The sequence below is a fragment of the Enoplosus armatus genome, chromosome 16 (genome assembly GCF_043641665.1).
Source record: "Enoplosus armatus isolate fEnoArm2 chromosome 16, fEnoArm2.hap1, whole genome shotgun sequence".
NCBI classification, from domain to species: Eukaryota; Metazoa; Chordata; class Actinopteri; order Centrarchiformes; family Enoplosidae; genus Enoplosus; species Enoplosus armatus.
In genome coordinates this window covers 10584427-10602288 of record NC_092195.1, presented here as the reverse complement: position 1 = coordinate 10602288, position 17862 = coordinate 10584427, and the positions used below count along the sequence as shown (strand labels likewise).

At 43.8% G+C, this 17862-nt stretch overlaps 1 protein-coding gene across 3 annotated transcripts in view; it reads right to left on the bottom strand.

Moving 5' to 3' along the window:
• LOC139298693 (potassium voltage-gated channel subfamily KQT member 4-like) overlaps positions 1-14074 on the bottom strand; it is a 41200-nt gene extending 27126 nt beyond the window's left edge. For all 3 annotated transcript variants that reach the window (XM_070921404.1, XM_070921405.1, XM_070921406.1), the window contains exon 1: positions 13773-14074. In XM_070921404.1, coding sequence (XP_070777505.1) covers positions 13773-14074 — 302 coding nt within the window. The remainder of the gene's footprint in view (positions 1-13772) is intronic.
• Between the last annotated feature and the right edge of the window lie 3788 nt (positions 14075-17862).

Below are 17862 nucleotides of genomic sequence, written 5' to 3'. Positions count from 1 at the left end.
ATTTATTCCAGAGGAGGACAGATAACATTTTGTCAGTGAAGAGAGTGAACAATTGTGGCAGCAGCCAGAATTGAACTGGGGACATTGTGATACATGGTATATGGTATATCACTCCCTTAGTCACTTCTCCCTATATTACAGGCATCAAGGCTCTGTTGATTAATCGATTAATTGTTGTCTTCAAATGTCCTGTTTTGTCCAAAGCCCAAAGACATTCCCCAAATCATTGTTTGTCATGTTATGTTATGAAATCCGACGTAGAAACTCGAACTAGAGGGCCCGTCCAGATTTCGCGCCAACTCAAGGGTTTTTATGTCTGACCTAAGAGATTTGTCTGGAACAGGCAAATCATGGCAAAAAGGGCACTATGAAGAGGATAAATTTCACACCCTAAATTCGGACCAAAATGTTGGAGGGAATGTACCCTGTTTAAACATCAAAACATCTCTGCAGTACGACCACTCTGTTGTCAGCTGGTAACCAAGGCAGCGACCCCATGACCCTAAGGCTGGAGTTTCTTCTTTGATGGTGATGCCTCAGTTGTTATTGGGCAGATATGCAGTAGCTATAGGGGTGGTGACTTCTCTGCTGAGGACCCAGAGTCGGCCTCGCTATCTGTCCGTTAACACTATCTCTGCTGTGATAGAAGTCAAACACTGGTACCCAGGCCACATCACATGGAGGGGCTGCACTGTGTTACTCCTCGGTCCAGTGTCAGAGCTGCTATCCCTCCCTGTCAGACTAAATGTTTAAATGTGTGTCTGTCTCTGTGTGTCTTTGTGTAACTGTCAGTGTCTTTATGTTATGTGTAATTTTAAGACAGAGTCCAGAGCCATGTGAAAAAAAGGCTTACATCACCCTCCAGTGAAGCCCTACAAACACCACCACATTCCACACAAACATACCACAAAATCACTGTGACCATTTTCCACAACCACTTCCTGAGCTGCACCTATAGCCACAAATTAAACATGTTGGCCAATAGTGAGAATTTAAAGTTGGGCTGGTTATTGTTTTTTTTTTCTTATACACTGAGCAATATCACAATCCAAGACAAACGATGGTTGGATAAAGGGCAACGCTCCTCATGTACTGCTGTATTCGCTTACAGTAAACACAATGTTTTTTCCAAATGAACAGCACAACTACATGAGTCAGTAAAAACTGTTGACCCTTGTTCACTTACTGAATATAGCACAGGAAATATGTTTTCAACGCTTGGACTTAGTCTTCTGTTAGCCTAAATTGTGGGTCATAAAAATCTCATCTATGTGTGCAGCGTAGTGTTATTTTTTCCCCTCTGACACACATCCCCTTGCGGATTAACAAAAACATGAAGCAGGATAAAGAGCACTCATTGAATTTACACTTCCTGACCTCATACCAAGTCCCTCCTTCATGTTACTGGACTGGATGCTGAAACATAACTCAGGGCCTCCCACACGACACTGCAGACGTCATCATTTGCTTTCAAGATATTAGTATCACAACACACTGATAATGTGGAGCTTATCTCCTCTCACTGTCCTTTTTCCTCTCTTACACACACTTTCCCATTCTCAACCTAACTTCTCTCCTTTCTCCTCCCCTTGTTTCCTCTCCTCCTCCTCATCCTCCTCCTCCTCCTCCTTTCTTTAGTGTAGCTGAAGCAGAGCCAGGATCAGAGTGGACCACTTGTGGGCCTCTCAGCCACACCCTCTCCCCTCTTTAACTCATTACAACCAATTAGGTGACAGGCCAAGAGTGGGGAAGGGTGGATGAGAGCGGAGAGATAATACTCCTCTGAATTATTCATCCCTCTGCTGAATCTCACCCTACCTCCACCCTGCTCCTGCTCCCTCACTGTCCAGACCTCGTAGATCTTCTTCTTCTTGTTATTCTCTCTCTACTGTCCCTCCAGTCTCTCACTTGACTCTCTCTTAGACTACGTCCAAACTGAAAGCCATGGTATGGCCAGTGTCCGACCACGTTTAAAAGCAAAGGTTTTCCAAATGGAGACAGATGCCATGCTATCATCCAAAAAGACAAAGCTGATTAAAATTGACACAGCAAGAAACCTGAGTTTTTCAAAAACGCTTTATAGAGTGGATAAATCTGAAAACATCAGCTGTGTAATTATAGTGTTGACAAGAAAACAGTCAGCCAGCCGTCATAGAGAGGGGAAAGACGACATAATCGTTTAAATAAGAGGATACCGGTGCACATCATTTCATTGTGTTGCACTCGTTTGCACACACAAAAGTGACAGAAATAGTTGAAAGAGAAGTTCAAATCCTGCTCTGCATACCTGGCCAGTCGTTGCATGACGTGGACATGCTTATCGTGTTAGATGTTTTTATTCTATTTTGTCAGACGATTATAAAATGATTTGATCGACGTCTCAGTGCAGCAGAGCAGGGATTGCTGTTCGCCTGGTTAACAGGTTGCATTTATGACCCATGATCAAAGTCCTGTTTTATGTTCATTGAGTAGTCTGACAAAAAAAATTGGATATATGTAAATGAAAACAACTACATTGTGAGTTTGGCAATATTGAAACATAGCATAGGTTTTCATGGGGAGACGAAGGGGACAGTTTGGAGACTCTTGGCTGTAAATGCACTTCGTTTTCATTCATAAGCGACATTATTTTCAGATTTGGTCACAGTCTGCGGGTTAGCGGTGCTTGATTGTAAACGTACACTAAGTATTCTCACTACTGTCCTTAGGTTTATTGGCCTTGACTTGAAAGTGCACTCTGGGACACAGGACACTGCTGGGACGTCACAGGACACCACAAGGCCTGGAAGCCGCCAAAGAGTGAGTGAGAGAGAAAGAGAGAGTGCTAAGAAGAGAAAGAGGAAGAGGAAGAGAGAGAAGAGATATACGCTAATAGATATAGATAGAAAAAGGAGGGAGAGGGGCGAAGAGAAAAGTAGCTATGACCACAAGGAGTGAGTATCAGTCAGACAGAGATAGATAATGAGGAAAAATAGTGGACAAGAGAAGAGGAGGTTAAATTATGTATTGGACAGACGAGGGGACAGTGAGACGAGGAGAGCCAGAATGGAAAAGAGAGAGAGAGATGAGGTATCGTCTGTGAGGTCTCATCACACACTTGCTGACATTGCTTTAATCTCGGGGCCAAGAGAAGAGCAGAGGGCCCACAGACACACAAAAACACACACACACACACACACACACACACACACACACACACACACACTGTAGCAGGGTGGACATGGTTGCCGGCATGTAGGGACAGATTTACTGTGTATTTGTGTGTGCGTGGAGCAGCGTTAGCAGCTGTTTTTTTGCAAAGGGAGTAAAGAAAGAATCAAAAAGTCAGGCAGGACTCCTGCATGACATCATAACATACAGAAATGAGGACAGTTTGATGTGGCAGGTTTATGTTTATGTTGTACTTCACTCTTGGCCATAATACTTTTCTGTACTTTCCACAAGAAAACATGTTTTGACTTTGACGGACACCTTTTCATCATCAATAACCCTTCATTATATTCAGACTCTGTTGTAAAAAAGGAGTGCATTAGTGTGATGTGAGGCCAGAGCAGCAACAGGAGCAGCACCAGACAAAGAAGACTTGGAAGACATGGGCAAGATGACTTGTAGTGAGCGACCAGGATAGAGAGAGACAATAAAGAAAAGAGAAAGAATAAAGGTATAAAGAGGAATAGAAAGAAGAGAACAGATGCAGCTAAAAGAAAGAGAGAGCATAAACGTCTGATGGAAATAGGCCGAGATATAAGAACAGGAAAGCAGATTACAGAAACAGGAACTGAACTGTCTCACAGAAAGAGAAAATGACACTGCGTTCAAGTGAAGAAAATGTGCAAATAAGGCATTTAGAGCAGGAAAAAAAACTCACAAGAGTGGCAGGCAGCCTGCGCAATTACGGCTCCGTCGTTAACATTTGATTATTGTTTATGTTCTGCCCACAATGCCACTGGCCAGACTTTCACACACACACACATACACACACACACACACACACACACAATCTCCATAAACCTACACATGCATGAATGCACACACATTTTGCAAATGTGCACACACCAATTAAGACCTTTTCTGACTTCCGTGCACACTCAGCCACATGAGCAATGACACACATATACACTCATATATACACACACATTGCAAAGCGCTTTCTGCAGGCAAGGCAGACCTTATAAATACTCTCCTACATTGTGATTTTGTTTGAGCCCCGTCTCCATGGTGCTGCTTCCTCACATGTTTATAGTGACTGCCGTTATAAATTAAAATGATCTTAACAACACTTAAGATGGGCCTTGCATGCGGGTGCAGCCAGGCAGGGACAACAGGAGAAAGACACAGAGACCTGGGCTATCCCAGAATCTAGAGAGACAAGAGACAGAGACAACAAGCAGAGAGAGCAGGAAGAAGACTAGGAGAGAAAAGAAAGATCAGGGTTTGATCCAAATGGCAAGTAAGATGTAAAGCAGCTCTTGACAAAGGTATTCTGAAAAACCTGAGGATGTTTTAGCGGTGGTGGTCTGCGTTTGCCTCTACAGCCATGCAGACACATCAGGTATGCCTGCACAGTCATGCAGCCTCCTCATCCTGAAAACTATATCCACAGCACTTACATGTCCAACGGGGTAAAGTTACAAACACACGGACAGAGGTTAAAATCTAATCCCAGAAAAATCCACCAGCCAGAGAGACACAGTCTGATATACAGAAGCAGTTTGAGGCTGGACCTAAACACATCAATGAGACGGGCCCACCTCTGTCTGAGGGGACATCTGTCTTTACTCACACCACATTAATTATCATTCAACTTCTGTATGGCTTTCAAGCTTATATCGTAACAATTTACAACAGTTTAAATGTGCATGTCTACTTTGTTTTCACATCTAAAAAGCTTGGTGACCTGAGTTGAGTTTAAATTCCCGACCGACAATTAGGGTTGTGCGATAAGACAATATACATTTACCAGGTCCCGAGGAAGCTCTCTGTATATTAGGCCATTGTGGGCAATGTTGCAAATCAATGAGCAGGACTGATTTATGATAATATTGGATTTTTATATGACTTTTGCATCAATGTGATGAATTACATTCATTTATCAGGTATTTTATTAGCTTGATTAGCCATAAACAGACAGTTTCTAACTTCTAACCCTAAGTGTGCTGCTGAGAGATAATAGCAAGGCAAAAGCTATTGATTTCTTTTCTGCCTGTCTGATGGTCTTCGCAGCGCTGGTGACACACAGACCCCGCTTCCTGAGCTTCCTCTTCATCACTCTAACTCACACCAAACACCTTGATGAACACATACACCCTGTTTACCCCATTCATTGATACTTTTTGTCTTCAAACAGAAACGTGAAAGATGGACGTGGATCATCAAGGCTCAGTAAGCTTCTGATTGTGGACACTGGAGAAAATCATCCGAAACTCACATACTGAGCTGCCAGGGATGGTTACTGTACAGTAGGTGACTTGTGCCCAAGCTGCCCAACAGTTCTCTGCCTTTGTACACAAACAAGATTTAACAGAGACATATTCAATGGCGCAGCAACTGTGCAACAGTTACAGAGTGTGACGTTACAGTGCATGGCACCCATGGCTTGTGACACAATACATTTCCAGTCAAAAGAGGGTCAGACTTTACTGGCAGGGCCGTCTGTCGTCGCCAAACTCCTAATTGTCCCGTTTTACCTTGCAGGGTTTTGACAGTCCAGTGTAACATTGATTTAAAGCAGGGCAGTGTGAGAACCAAAGCGGTGGCATCGCAGTAAAGTGTTTCAGGAGAAAGCTCCCAGCCAGGCAGAGAGGTGTCGGGTGAAAGTTTGCAGTGAAATAGCTGGGAAGGTAATGTTGATCAATCAACACAAATCAGGACTGACAGTGTGCAGTGAAATCTTGTCCGACGATGTCTCTCTTTTTTGCCATAGGGTGCAAACGCACAGATTTGGGAGAATTGAAAGTCTAATGCAAGGCAGCACCAATAACATTAGTTAAAAAAAATGTGGTTCCTTCTGGACAGAAATGATTTAAAAATGGCACCTTAAAAACACACTCTCTCTCTCTCTAGATAAGCAAATGAGTGAGCATACTGATACTTGAAATGGCAGGTAGACTACTTTTTAATGCCTATTTCCCAACTTTTGTTTTAAACTGGTGGGGCAGCTGGTTTATGTCTTAACATTAACAATATGACACCACATTTCTACATGCATCTGTGTGTATTTGTATCTCTGCATGCATGGCTTCACCATGTTGCACACATCCATTTTGTGTTGCGTTGAGACCTCAAATCAACAAATCAAGCACATAGCCTCTTCAGCATCACTGTATACACAGAAATGTGTCAGCAGCTAAGAGGAACATGTAGTTTGAACAATATAGCCTCCTGAGAACACACTGGCAAAAATCCCAGGAAATTAACAAAAGCCCCCACCTACAGCATTTTGTTTAAATGAATGACTGCTACAAGAAACTGACACAACAATTTGTCAGTATTTGCAGCTCTTGTAGTACGTCTACAGACTCGCCACCTCTGCAGAAATCACCCATGCTATATATTGCAGCGAGATAGAGAGATGTAATAATAAGATATACAGTAGAAGGGAGCGGGGAGACTGCCTCTCGATTTTCCTGGCTGTGAAAGCAGATCTGGAGTGTTTAGAGGGTCTTGACAAGTCAAAATAAACTCTTGGCATTTCCCTTCTACCTTCGCGGCCAAATGCCACAGTATTCCTGGCCCGCTTCAGCAACAATAACATTACATAAACACAGATTACTGCTGGTTAGTGGGTGTCTGATCACCTATCTACAGGACCCCTGATGTGTGGCTCAATGTCTCTGCTGTGTGTTTTTGCATCTATATTGAATTTCACCTTCAGCCTTTTTACGTGTTCTGTGCTATCAAGTAAATAAACAGCAGTAGTTTGCCCCCCCCCCCCCATGATAATGGTGTGTGTGTGTGTGGATATGTGTGTGTGCATGTCCTGTTCCTGGGTGAAAGTGAGCGGAGAGAGAGAAGGGCTGGATATTGGGGGGGAAACTTGATTCCCGGTCGGCCATCCCAGAACAGACAGTCCCATCCCCCGGGAGACACATTTTGCCCCGAAAGGAGAAATTAATACAGCAACTAACCTCGATTCTCCTTTCTCTCCAACTCACTCCTGCTCTCCTCTGCCTATCTTTACCTCTATGCACACACAAATCACTCATCCCTTCCCCCCTTTGAGGGATAATATTGACCATGAACACCTTCAAAACAGGGATGTTTTCTTTACATTTTAATCTACTGGACTGACTGTATGCTCCGGACATACCCTCCCATCTCTTCCTGTTGGCTTTAAAGAGGCTACATTTCAATCCAAGTCACCATCAGCACGCATCTGGCCTGCTGAAGTGCCCTTGAGCAAGACACTGGATCCCTACCAGCTCCAGGGCTGCTGTTGTGGCAAGGGACAAGCGGAAAGAGAATTTTTCCTACAGGGATCGATAGAGTATCACATTATCTTTATTATCATTCATCCTTAGCGACCCAAAATCAAGCTCCCTCCTGCTCCTTCCTCCTTATTCTGCTTCTTGTCCTCTGTGTCTCACTTTGGTTTTAGCAGGTAGCAAGCCACTACACAAAAACATAAAGCCACAGCGGGGGAAGGCCAGGAGGTCAAAGCAGTCGCTGCAGAATGTGACAGGCCACTGAAAGAGACGTCAGGACACATGACAAGAGACCTCCAGGCAGGCCGTCACACACACACACACACACACAGGCCAGGTGTCTGTTATATACATTGTATTGTATCCTGATCAAGACATCTTGACTCAAATACGACCTTGCGTCTGTCCCCAAAACCGTGTCTTAATCTGCCAAAATCATCTTCTCTGAGTTCCTGCCCAATCCAGTTACTCTGGCCTTAATCTCATTAGAAGCTCGACTGGACGTTGGTTAGGGTTAGGGTTAGGGTTAATCAGTTATCAAAATAGTTGCCAATTAAATGTTCTGTCAATCAACCTACCTGTATTATTTATTTATCTATTTATTTACACATTTTTCTCAAGGTATAGCTGATCTTGCATACTCTTGTACACAAATGGACCAGTCAATCAGGACTGAGAGGAAGAAAGGCGAAGAAGGTGAAGAGACAGAGAAGCAGTGAGGGAGGGGAAGTCAATTAGACGGGGCAGCGCAGTTAATGAGAGATGATATTCCCACTCAGGACGAAGGAGGGCATGATGGAGGAGAGAGAGAGAGTGACGGAAGAGCAGAGGTATTCGGGCCATAAAGGATTCTTAATGGAGCAGAATTTACACAACCTGCTGAGGTGAAGAGATAAAAAAAACAGCAGCGGTAAATGAACAACAAGCATTCAATCTGCAGTCCTGAGCAGGTTAAAAAACCCACACAAAGTGCCGAGTGGCTTTCTCCCTTCACTACTTTATGGTGCCACTTCCCCCTCCGCTCCTTCTTTCTCTCTTACTTAGTCATCAATAAAAACACATTCATGTGCTGACAAAAAAAGCAAACAACAAAACAAAAAAGCTATTTTCTGATGTTACTCAGACCATTAATAATAAAATAAAAACACAAATGCATCAGTGGTTTTTGGAGGATGCCGGGAGTTGAAAACCTGGAAAAGCAAACCAGACTGTTTCCATGACCCAGGTGAGAAAGTAGATTAGCTGGCTCGGACTGGGTTCAGAGGGAGGGAAAACTGCAAGGACAGACAGATAGAGGGAACACATTCAATCAACAAGCTGTCCCGGCTAAATGAGTTTAATAATGTCAGAAAGGCAATTCACCTTTAATGAAAAGCTTGCAAGCCACATTCTGTGTACAGTACTGTTAGCACAAAAGATGTGTGAAGAATTATATAGTTTGACCAAACCATCAATGGAGACTAATGCTCTCCATTGATGGATTGGCTGCGAGTCCTGTTGTGGGTATCTCCCTCCACATCTATAAATAATGTGGCTTTAGGCTCAAGCTTTCCTAAACAGACACCATCACTGATGCCGGTGCCATAAAAGGTTAAAGTGAAGGGTTTATCTGGCCAAGATTTATCCGACATGAGAAGTTTACTTTGGAAAGTTGTGAAGCTACTGTTTCAGATCAACGGGAGGAAGAGAGAAAGAAGTCGGTGTCCTTTTCCCCGTCAGACTAATGATAATTTCTTTAAAAGCATAAACAACGTGTTACTAAAAGATGTTCTCTCATACATTCAATTACTGCAGAGTGAGGTGTATTTGTTTACATCCAAATGTGCAGTTTGCGAGACAGACATCTTAAAGTGCTACTTCTGGGATTTAGTGTGTCATTTGCATGAAGTTGGGTGACTCACAAGTTCTCACAAATTTAAAACAGAATGGCCAAAGTCGAAGCAGCGGAAGGCAAGATATCCTCACTTTTAGTCCCTAGTATGGGTAAAGCTTGACCTTACGCTTTCTATAATGCAAGTCTTTTTGTCAGATCCTTCCTCCCTGGTAAACTCCACACCTTCGGTTAGTAACACAGGCTTTCTGGAGACCAAGAAAAACTAAAGAATCAGTTGTTTCAGCAAGTCCTCCAAAACCTTGTTTACATCCAAGTTACAAAGCCTCAAGCGGCTGACGGGAGCAAAGGAGCAAAACATTACTGCAACCATGGCGAACAATGTAAGAATGTTAACCCACACCATGATCTTTACCGAAACCTAACCAAACCATAACCATAGTGTTGTCACATCATAAAACTGTTTTATTTTACAACAATAATTCATAACATTTTGGCGTCCACTTCTGAGATAACTCTGATTTTCAGAGCTCGTCCAGAGCCACCGAGGACTTTACACAACTGTTTTCACAGGCTAAATTCACCTTTAACTTGACAGCTACATGATATTCTCAAGAGCAAATTTGCTAAACTCTCAATTAGCCTGTCACAGGAGGGTTAGCACAGAGCTTCTCATAAAACAACTACTTGTAAAGACATTTCTCTTGAACCCACTAATACAGATGATACTGCTCGAGCTCGACTCTAAAAACTCCATGTTATAATTTTGCTCCACATCTCTGCTCTCTCCTTTGTAAGACATCAATAATACATGACCGGTATATTTTCACCCTCCTTAGAACCAATCAATCACTCTGGCTGGCCAGGGCTCGGTCTTGGCTGCTTTTCCTGTCCATCCACATGCACTGTTACTGTATATTCAGGCTGAGGTCCAGGGGAACGCTGTACCAAGCCAGAGACTAAGATGGTGTATGGCAGCCAAAGCCAGGATGAAGACATGACTACTTGGATTTCCACAGTGCTGGTATTAGAAGAATAACCTGATCGGGGGAGGGGTCGCCTGATTTTAGACTGGAGTTCCACGGCCCCAGTGGACCTCCTGCTGGGATGAATTACTACAGGCAAAACAGGCGGCCCCATGTGATGGTCTATATGTGGCGCTGCCGATGGTGGAAACACATGAGAGGTCAAAGGTGAGGGGAAACACTGAAACTGATCCCTCTGAATGTTGTCGGTCATCTGCAAAACTCACAGGGCAGGTTTACACACACACACAGACTCTCCACAAGCATAAACACACACACACTCACAGATGACAGTACCAATAGTAGAGTAGATGACTTGATTAATCGATTAGTCAATGGACAGAAAATGAATCTGCAACAATTTTGATAATTAATTATTCATTTAAGTTCATTCTCAAGCAAAACTACCAATCATTCTCTTTTTTATATCATTGTAAAGTTCATATCTTTATGTTTTAAACTGTTGGTCAACCAAACAAGATATTTGAAAACGTCATCCTAACCTCTGGGAAATCACCATTTCCACACTTCTTATACACCCAAAAATTCATCAAAACAACAACCTGACAGATTAATTAATAATGGAAATAATCAGCCTTCTCAAAAATACCCACAGATCCTGTTTACACATCAAGTATAATACAATGAGGTGTTTTTTCTGAGCAATGCAGATACACTTTCTTACAACTCAAACTTTCTTGCTTGGGCCGCTGGTGTTTGTACAAACTTTAACGGACTTCACCAGCTCAGACAAGCAGACCGTCCCTCCTGCTGACATTGTAGTTTTACTGCAGGTGGAACAAAGAGAAGGGATTCAAAGATGACAAAGTTTTACTGTGAGTGAGTGAGGGGACCATAGCAAGACAAGCGGCACTTGACATTTCAAATGCACTATTTGAACCAGAGCCTGGGTGAACGCCAAAACCGTTGCAGCAAGCAGAGGAATTCTTTGTAGGTGGCCGTTTTTCATAGACCAATAGAAGTTTCTGGGAACGCTATTGTTTCTTTTAACTGCTGTAATTCTTACCTCTGCCTCCCTTTTGAAAACAAGGCTTTAAGTTGAATTTGTTCACCTAACTAATGCCAGGAGGAGGGGAGAGGAGAGGAGGAACTCAGTGCCAGCTCTGAATTAGCATATGGCTGTTACACTTGCAGGAGAGAGTGTTTGAAGAGGCGTGTCACCCACAGGAGACAGTCGACATACAGATGTGAAACAGTTTACGATACAGTAACCGGAAACGTTTAGAAGGCAGGATGTTAAAGTTACCCGGAACCTTTATCTGAGAGGGAAATCTGTCTCTCTGACGGTGCATCTTATGTGCAGCTGTGACAGCAACAAGGAGGGTTGTGGAGTGTGGTGGGACTTAAGTGGGCGCCCGTGGAGAGACATTACAGTGGAGAGCTACTTCACCCCTTTTCCATACACACTCCAACACACACACCTGCGAAGAGAGGTTCTCTTGAAGCAACGCATCTGTTCCAGCGTCCCCCGTTACAATGCAGGACTAATTAAAGGATCAAGGGAAGTTAGCACAGAGCCCTACAGTGTATGGCTTCATTTAATTACAATAGATCAACGCCGCCTTAATTGAGCTTCATCGTACAATGAATTTTCTTCACACATGGTACGCCTCACATGCAATTAATCAAAACAAATTCACAGCTCAGGGTGATACGCTATCATGGGAATGATGCACTCAGCCAGACATACTGTATGTGCACCCAACATACATCATGTCAAAGAGCTAAGATTTTCTAAAAGCCTATAGCAAGACTCTCAGGTACATCTTGCAATCTGTTATGAAGGCGACATAAAACAGGCCATCACAGAGGCGGCTCACTTCTAAAGTCAGTCCAGCTCCGTATTTGAGGCCGTGGCATCTGAAACATGATCTGGGCACATCGGAGCGCCTGGTCTGCCTTCTCTGACAGAGAAATAACAGCAATTGCAGAGCTGCCACCTAGTAATGTCAGGGAGAATGTCACCCCGCAACTACCCTGCAAAGGCCATCGCTCTTAATGAGAAACACAAAGGGTAGAGGCGGTACACGACTTGTAGCTCTGTGTGTGCTGCAAAGACATGTTTGCAGTCCCGTGGGAATGGAAGAAGGAAGAAACAAAAGGAGGGAAGTGAAAGAGGCAAGGGACAACGTGAGACTAGTGCTTGCCAATCTGCCCTCACTAATGTGCCGACAGTATATGATGAGAACACATATGAGATTCGTGGCTCTGCAGTGGGATTTCCCTCTGTTATAAACACATGATGGCATTGGCAGGGAGACTGCTGTACTTGTCTAAACAACGACACGGAAAGTACGGCCCGGTCCAAGGAGCTCCCACACATAATGCTGCGTCCAACATGTGCCAGACGCAGACACAGCTGCAGGACAGCTGCTGGTGCACAACTGTCCCGGGCTGAAATATAGTGGCACACACTTTGGTAAATATTCACTGAGTGAACTTTGACTTTTAATGGGACACTTGGGCCTACCATTCACACCAAGCGTTCTGTTTTTTCTTTAGTTATTAATGAGGTCAAATTTTAATCTAATCTAATTTGGTTTGAACAAATGAGTGCTGTATGTTTTACATATTAGTCCTGAGCTGTTGGTCTTACAGAAGGGAACAGCCACCGTTGCCAGTGAGCTCATACTTTTCCAGTGTTTACATGATGTAAACATTATAGAGCATATGGCACGCGGGTGCTTTAAAGCCCTGACAGAATACTTTCTACAGCTGCTTTAGTTTGAGCTCTATGTTTAGTGCATGTGTTTAATTGGTGAGATTATCCTTCATGGTGTTAAAAAGCTGTCACAAAATGGGTTCAAGTCTTTTTTACTTATGCATTATTTACTGCACCAGTCAGAAAAATGCTGCCACAAAACAAGTCCAGCGACAATAAAGTTACCACACTTACACCACCATCACATGGAAACACTGATGTTACTTTTTACTTACTACCATTACAAACCTTCCCAGTACATCATTCACACCTCTCCACTGTTTAAACTCATTAGTCAAGCAAAAAACAAAACATACTGCAAAGTAATTAATTTAAAAGTATGACATCAGCAGGCATCAGAAATGTTTACAAAGGGATTTTGATTTTAAAAAAATGCCATCACCCCCTGTGGATTTGAACAAATTCAATTTAATATCCAAGGTCCTCCTGGTGATTTAATCAGAGAGCGACAAGAGGAAATTGAACAGAGGACCGCGTGTTGTGATGATGTATGGCATATGGCCTGCTAATTGCCGCATAAGCAACTCTGCTTGGTTAATTGGAAAATGCATCAAATGACTGCTGGCGTATACACTGATCAAAACACATGATTGGAAACAAGCATGTGGCTTCGCTCACTAACTTTATGTTATGAGACTTTTAAAAAGTTGTTACTGGAAAAGAAAAGACAGATAATGGTCAAATGTGGAGTTTTAAATTTGATTTGGTCACTGGCAAATACACTGTGACAACGATGATGATACACTTACATGAACGCGTGGTAGATGAAGGCGCATCCTCTTGGTCTTTCCAGCACGTTGTACAGGCAGTTTTGCAACTTTCTGAAGCGCTTGCTTGAAGTGGACGTGTTGGCCCGGGGTCCGGGCGGCCCGGGCAGCGGGGTGCCCAGCAGACCCGTGCGGTGAGACGGGTGTCCGCGCTCCGGGGTGGACGGCTCGCTTCTCTCCGTGTGGACAGCGGTGAGAGCCACAAACTCTACCCGCCTGTCATCGTTCGGAGCCGGGGGCACCAGCATTCTGATGCCGCCGTTGTTTGACGGGCTTCCTAACATCTTCAGGCTGACACGATTAAACTACACATGAGGTGACACTTCTCACTGGATCATCCGCAAAGTTCTGACCAAGTCATAGTCCGGGTTGTCTTGCCTATAAAGTGGAATAAAAACTAGTCTACACGTGCGTAAATATCATCCCTGCTAATTTGTTTTCGGTCTCGGTTTGATTAGTTAAGATTGAAAAGTTATCTATAAATCAAGTCACGGTTGCAAAAGAAAAGATGCACAATACTAGGACAAGTGCGTCGCGCTGAAACGTGACCTTCAGCGATCATTGTTAAGAATCAGATGTGAGAAGTTAGTCAGCGGGGTGCAGAGGAGACACCACACATGCACCAATTCGAGGAAAACAACGAAGTTGAGCAGAAAGGATCTATCATCACAAACACACTTTAAGCATGCAGTTATTAATCCCTAAACAAGGCGACAAAGCAAGCGAGCGCAATGGTCATGCAGTGGATCTGTTGTCTTATATCCAGCTACAGTAACCAGCATGTTCCGCTAAGCTCGTCTCTGTTTCTACAGTTTTAATTGGCAGAGTGAGACCCGCTAACATCAGCCTGCTCTCCCCTCCTTGTGCGTCTCTCTGGTCCAGCGCTCCTCTGCTCCGGCAGGCGGGGTGGAGCGCGCAGAAGTGAAGACCATCAGTAGCCTATGATGTCAAGAATCGCACACGGCCAACTCTAAAACTCTGTAGAAAGGCCAAATAAACGCCTGCCGATGTTTGCATCCGGTCTGTAAACGCTTACAAAGATGAACCCCCTCCTCCTCCTCCTCTCTGGTGAGTTGACGTGCAGAAAGAGAAGCGAGAGGCGAGGAGTCCGCGCACGGGATGGGTATCAGCATGGGATGCACGGGGGAAAGGGAGACCCGACAGTGATTCTCTCGGAAGGACGCGAGGTTTCAGGTCTGAACTTTGAAAAGAACTGCTCCTGACGCATATGTGCTGTATGACTATAATAAAATCACCCAGGGAGTAGTTTAATCTCATCAAAGTGCCCCAGATACATTCTCTAAACCTTCCAAAACATACTTTTTAATGGTCAGGGATTAAAAAGAGCAAAAGTTTCCTTTCACTTTCCTCTGAAATGAAAATGTCACTTGTGCTTATTGTGGGAGGCGGCTTGAACCCATGGCTACAGACGTTTGGGACAGCAGAGACAGGTGCGGGGGGACACAGCTACACTGACCGCAGCCTCCTCCTCAGTGGACAGAGCTTTCTAAATCTATGACTGTGACACACACAGAGGCTTGTGGTTATGACACTAATGCTAAGGTTATGGAGCACAGTGCCCTGTAGAGAGATCACCTGTCAGAGGACCTCTGAGGAATGCATTGTGGAGGTGGTCCCCAAACTCCTGCTGGCCTCGCTGTATCATCTGATCAGATAATTCACAATGATGTAATACCTCTATTCAGTTTGAAACAGAAGCACCGGGTCAAATGTAAACCTGGAGGTAGTGGAAGTTAAATTCCAGAGGAGGAAAAGAAATGAGGAGTTTGGTCTTTGTATGAAGTTTTTCAAAACAAAGAGGAACAAACCTGCTCTCTTTCTCTGGGACCTCATCGCTCACATCTCTGGTCCACTAAAGTTAAATGCACATTATCGCCTGCAGCAAACTGAGAAACTGACCATCTACCATAGATATGCGTTCAGCATTGTGAGAGTGTTTCGTAACAGCAGCAGAGGCAGGTTACTCATGCTAACCATGTGTCCATTGTGGCCGCTGCAGTTTATGGAACATGCTGTCTGTGGAATGACGTGTGGGAATGTCAGCTGGAGTCTCTCACAAGTCACAAATCTAGACATTATTCCCAGGGCCCACTCCCATTACATAACTTAACATCAGTAATCCTTAACTCTCTACTTAGCATCACACATACTGTTGGCTATAAAATGGAATCAGCTGCTGACAGCTGTACTTCTTACAGCAACGTGTTAATACAGACTGGGGACTGGTTAACATGACAAGTCAGTCTGATATGTAAGGAGACTTTTTCCAAATGGATCTTGTGTATTGTATTATTGTATTGTGTTGTGTTTTTAAACAGACTTCAGCTGAAACTATTATTTATTTTCATTTGTAGATGATTTTTTCAATTACTGGACAAATCATTTAGTCTTCAAGATAAGATAAATGTTATTGACCCCACGCAGGGAAATTGAAGCGTCACATGTCAAAATGTCTTCAAATGTCTTGTTTTGTCGGACCAACAGTGCCAGAGGTGTTTAGTTTACTACGACATAAATCTGAGGCAAATCCTCACATTTGAGAAGCTGGAACCACAGAACGTTTGCTATTGTTGCTTGAAACAATTTATCAATCACCTAAACTGTTGCTGATTACAGTCAATTAATCAAATAATCATTTCAGCTTGCTAGACTTGACTGCAGGAAGCAGAGTACACAAGTCCTCAGTGCCAATTGCACAAAGAACCAAAGGCACAGTCTATGATATACAAGTGTCATCCCTATCGTGGTTCCAGACCTCTGACTTACAACAAAATGACAATTCAGTCTGATAATCAGGATATGTTGCCCCAACACAAACATTCAAATCATGTTACTCGAAGCAGCAACTGAATCCACCTCACTCAATTTCTGATGCCGCTAAGAAGTTGTTTATTTCAGTCGTGTTTGGAGTCAAACAGGATTACATTTTGGATTATGATCAGTTGAGAAGCACAGAAATGTCTGATATTTATTTTATAAAAGAAACTATTGACTTATGCGTGAATTAAGGTCCAATTTACATGCTGAAAAAATGAAGCAAAGGTGAAATTCACCTCCCACAGGTGTAAGCAAAGGTGTTAATTTCTGCCATTTTAGAATAGTAATGTAGATGTAAATGACATAGATAGAGATAAACTATTGCAACTACTATCTAAACATCAACACAACGGCATCCTGTGCTGGGAACCCTCTCCCTGTTAGCCTGGTTTCCTGTCCTCCTCTCCGTCTCTCAGCAGTCCAAACCAGGCCAGGGGGCGACCAGGGAAGAAGGTGTCGACGGACAGGCCTACCCTGCTCGCACCCTCAGGGATTTACATCAAAGTTTCACCGAGGCAAAGCCGTGCACCCCCTCTTTCTATTACAGTACCAGCGCTGCTCCAGTGTTTTAGAGCTGGGCAAAATATCCAACATGACCTCTGAGATAAAGGCCGCCCCCGTGACAACACACAACAGCTGAGCAAGGTCAGACTGTAAAATGTGAATGTGGAACGGATGGTTGAAAGCACAAAGGTACACAACCAGACCATAAGGAAGGGCTCACACACTCATATACACAGATTTGGTGGCACTCAGGGTGGAATTACAGTCGGGGGATGACCCAGAGCGGACTACAGGGGCCCAGTGTTAGGAGGCGGCTGTTGTGTTCCCTTCACGCCCACCTCTCCCCTCTCTGTTGTTTTTCCACTGCACTCCTCACTCCAAGCATTCACTCACGCCCCACAGAGCCCGCTGAGCTCCGGGAGTAGTGAGCCACTCAGGGAATCTATGGGAACTTAAAAATACTCGCATCAGCAATTGTGCACTACACATGGTACAGTACAAACTCGCTCCGTCCACCCCCCCACCCCATCAACCTTTTATTTCTGCCGCTCACTTGGACGTTTCCTTACGCCACTTAATGGCTTTCCCAGACTGCACTCTTATATGCCTTTATTTAATCTCTTTTCTCCTTTTTATCCGTTTCCTCCTCTTTAACCCAGATTTTTCTAAATGAAAAACATTAGACGGACGACGAGAGGAGGAGAGGGGGGCAGATGAGTTGTTGTTTTTG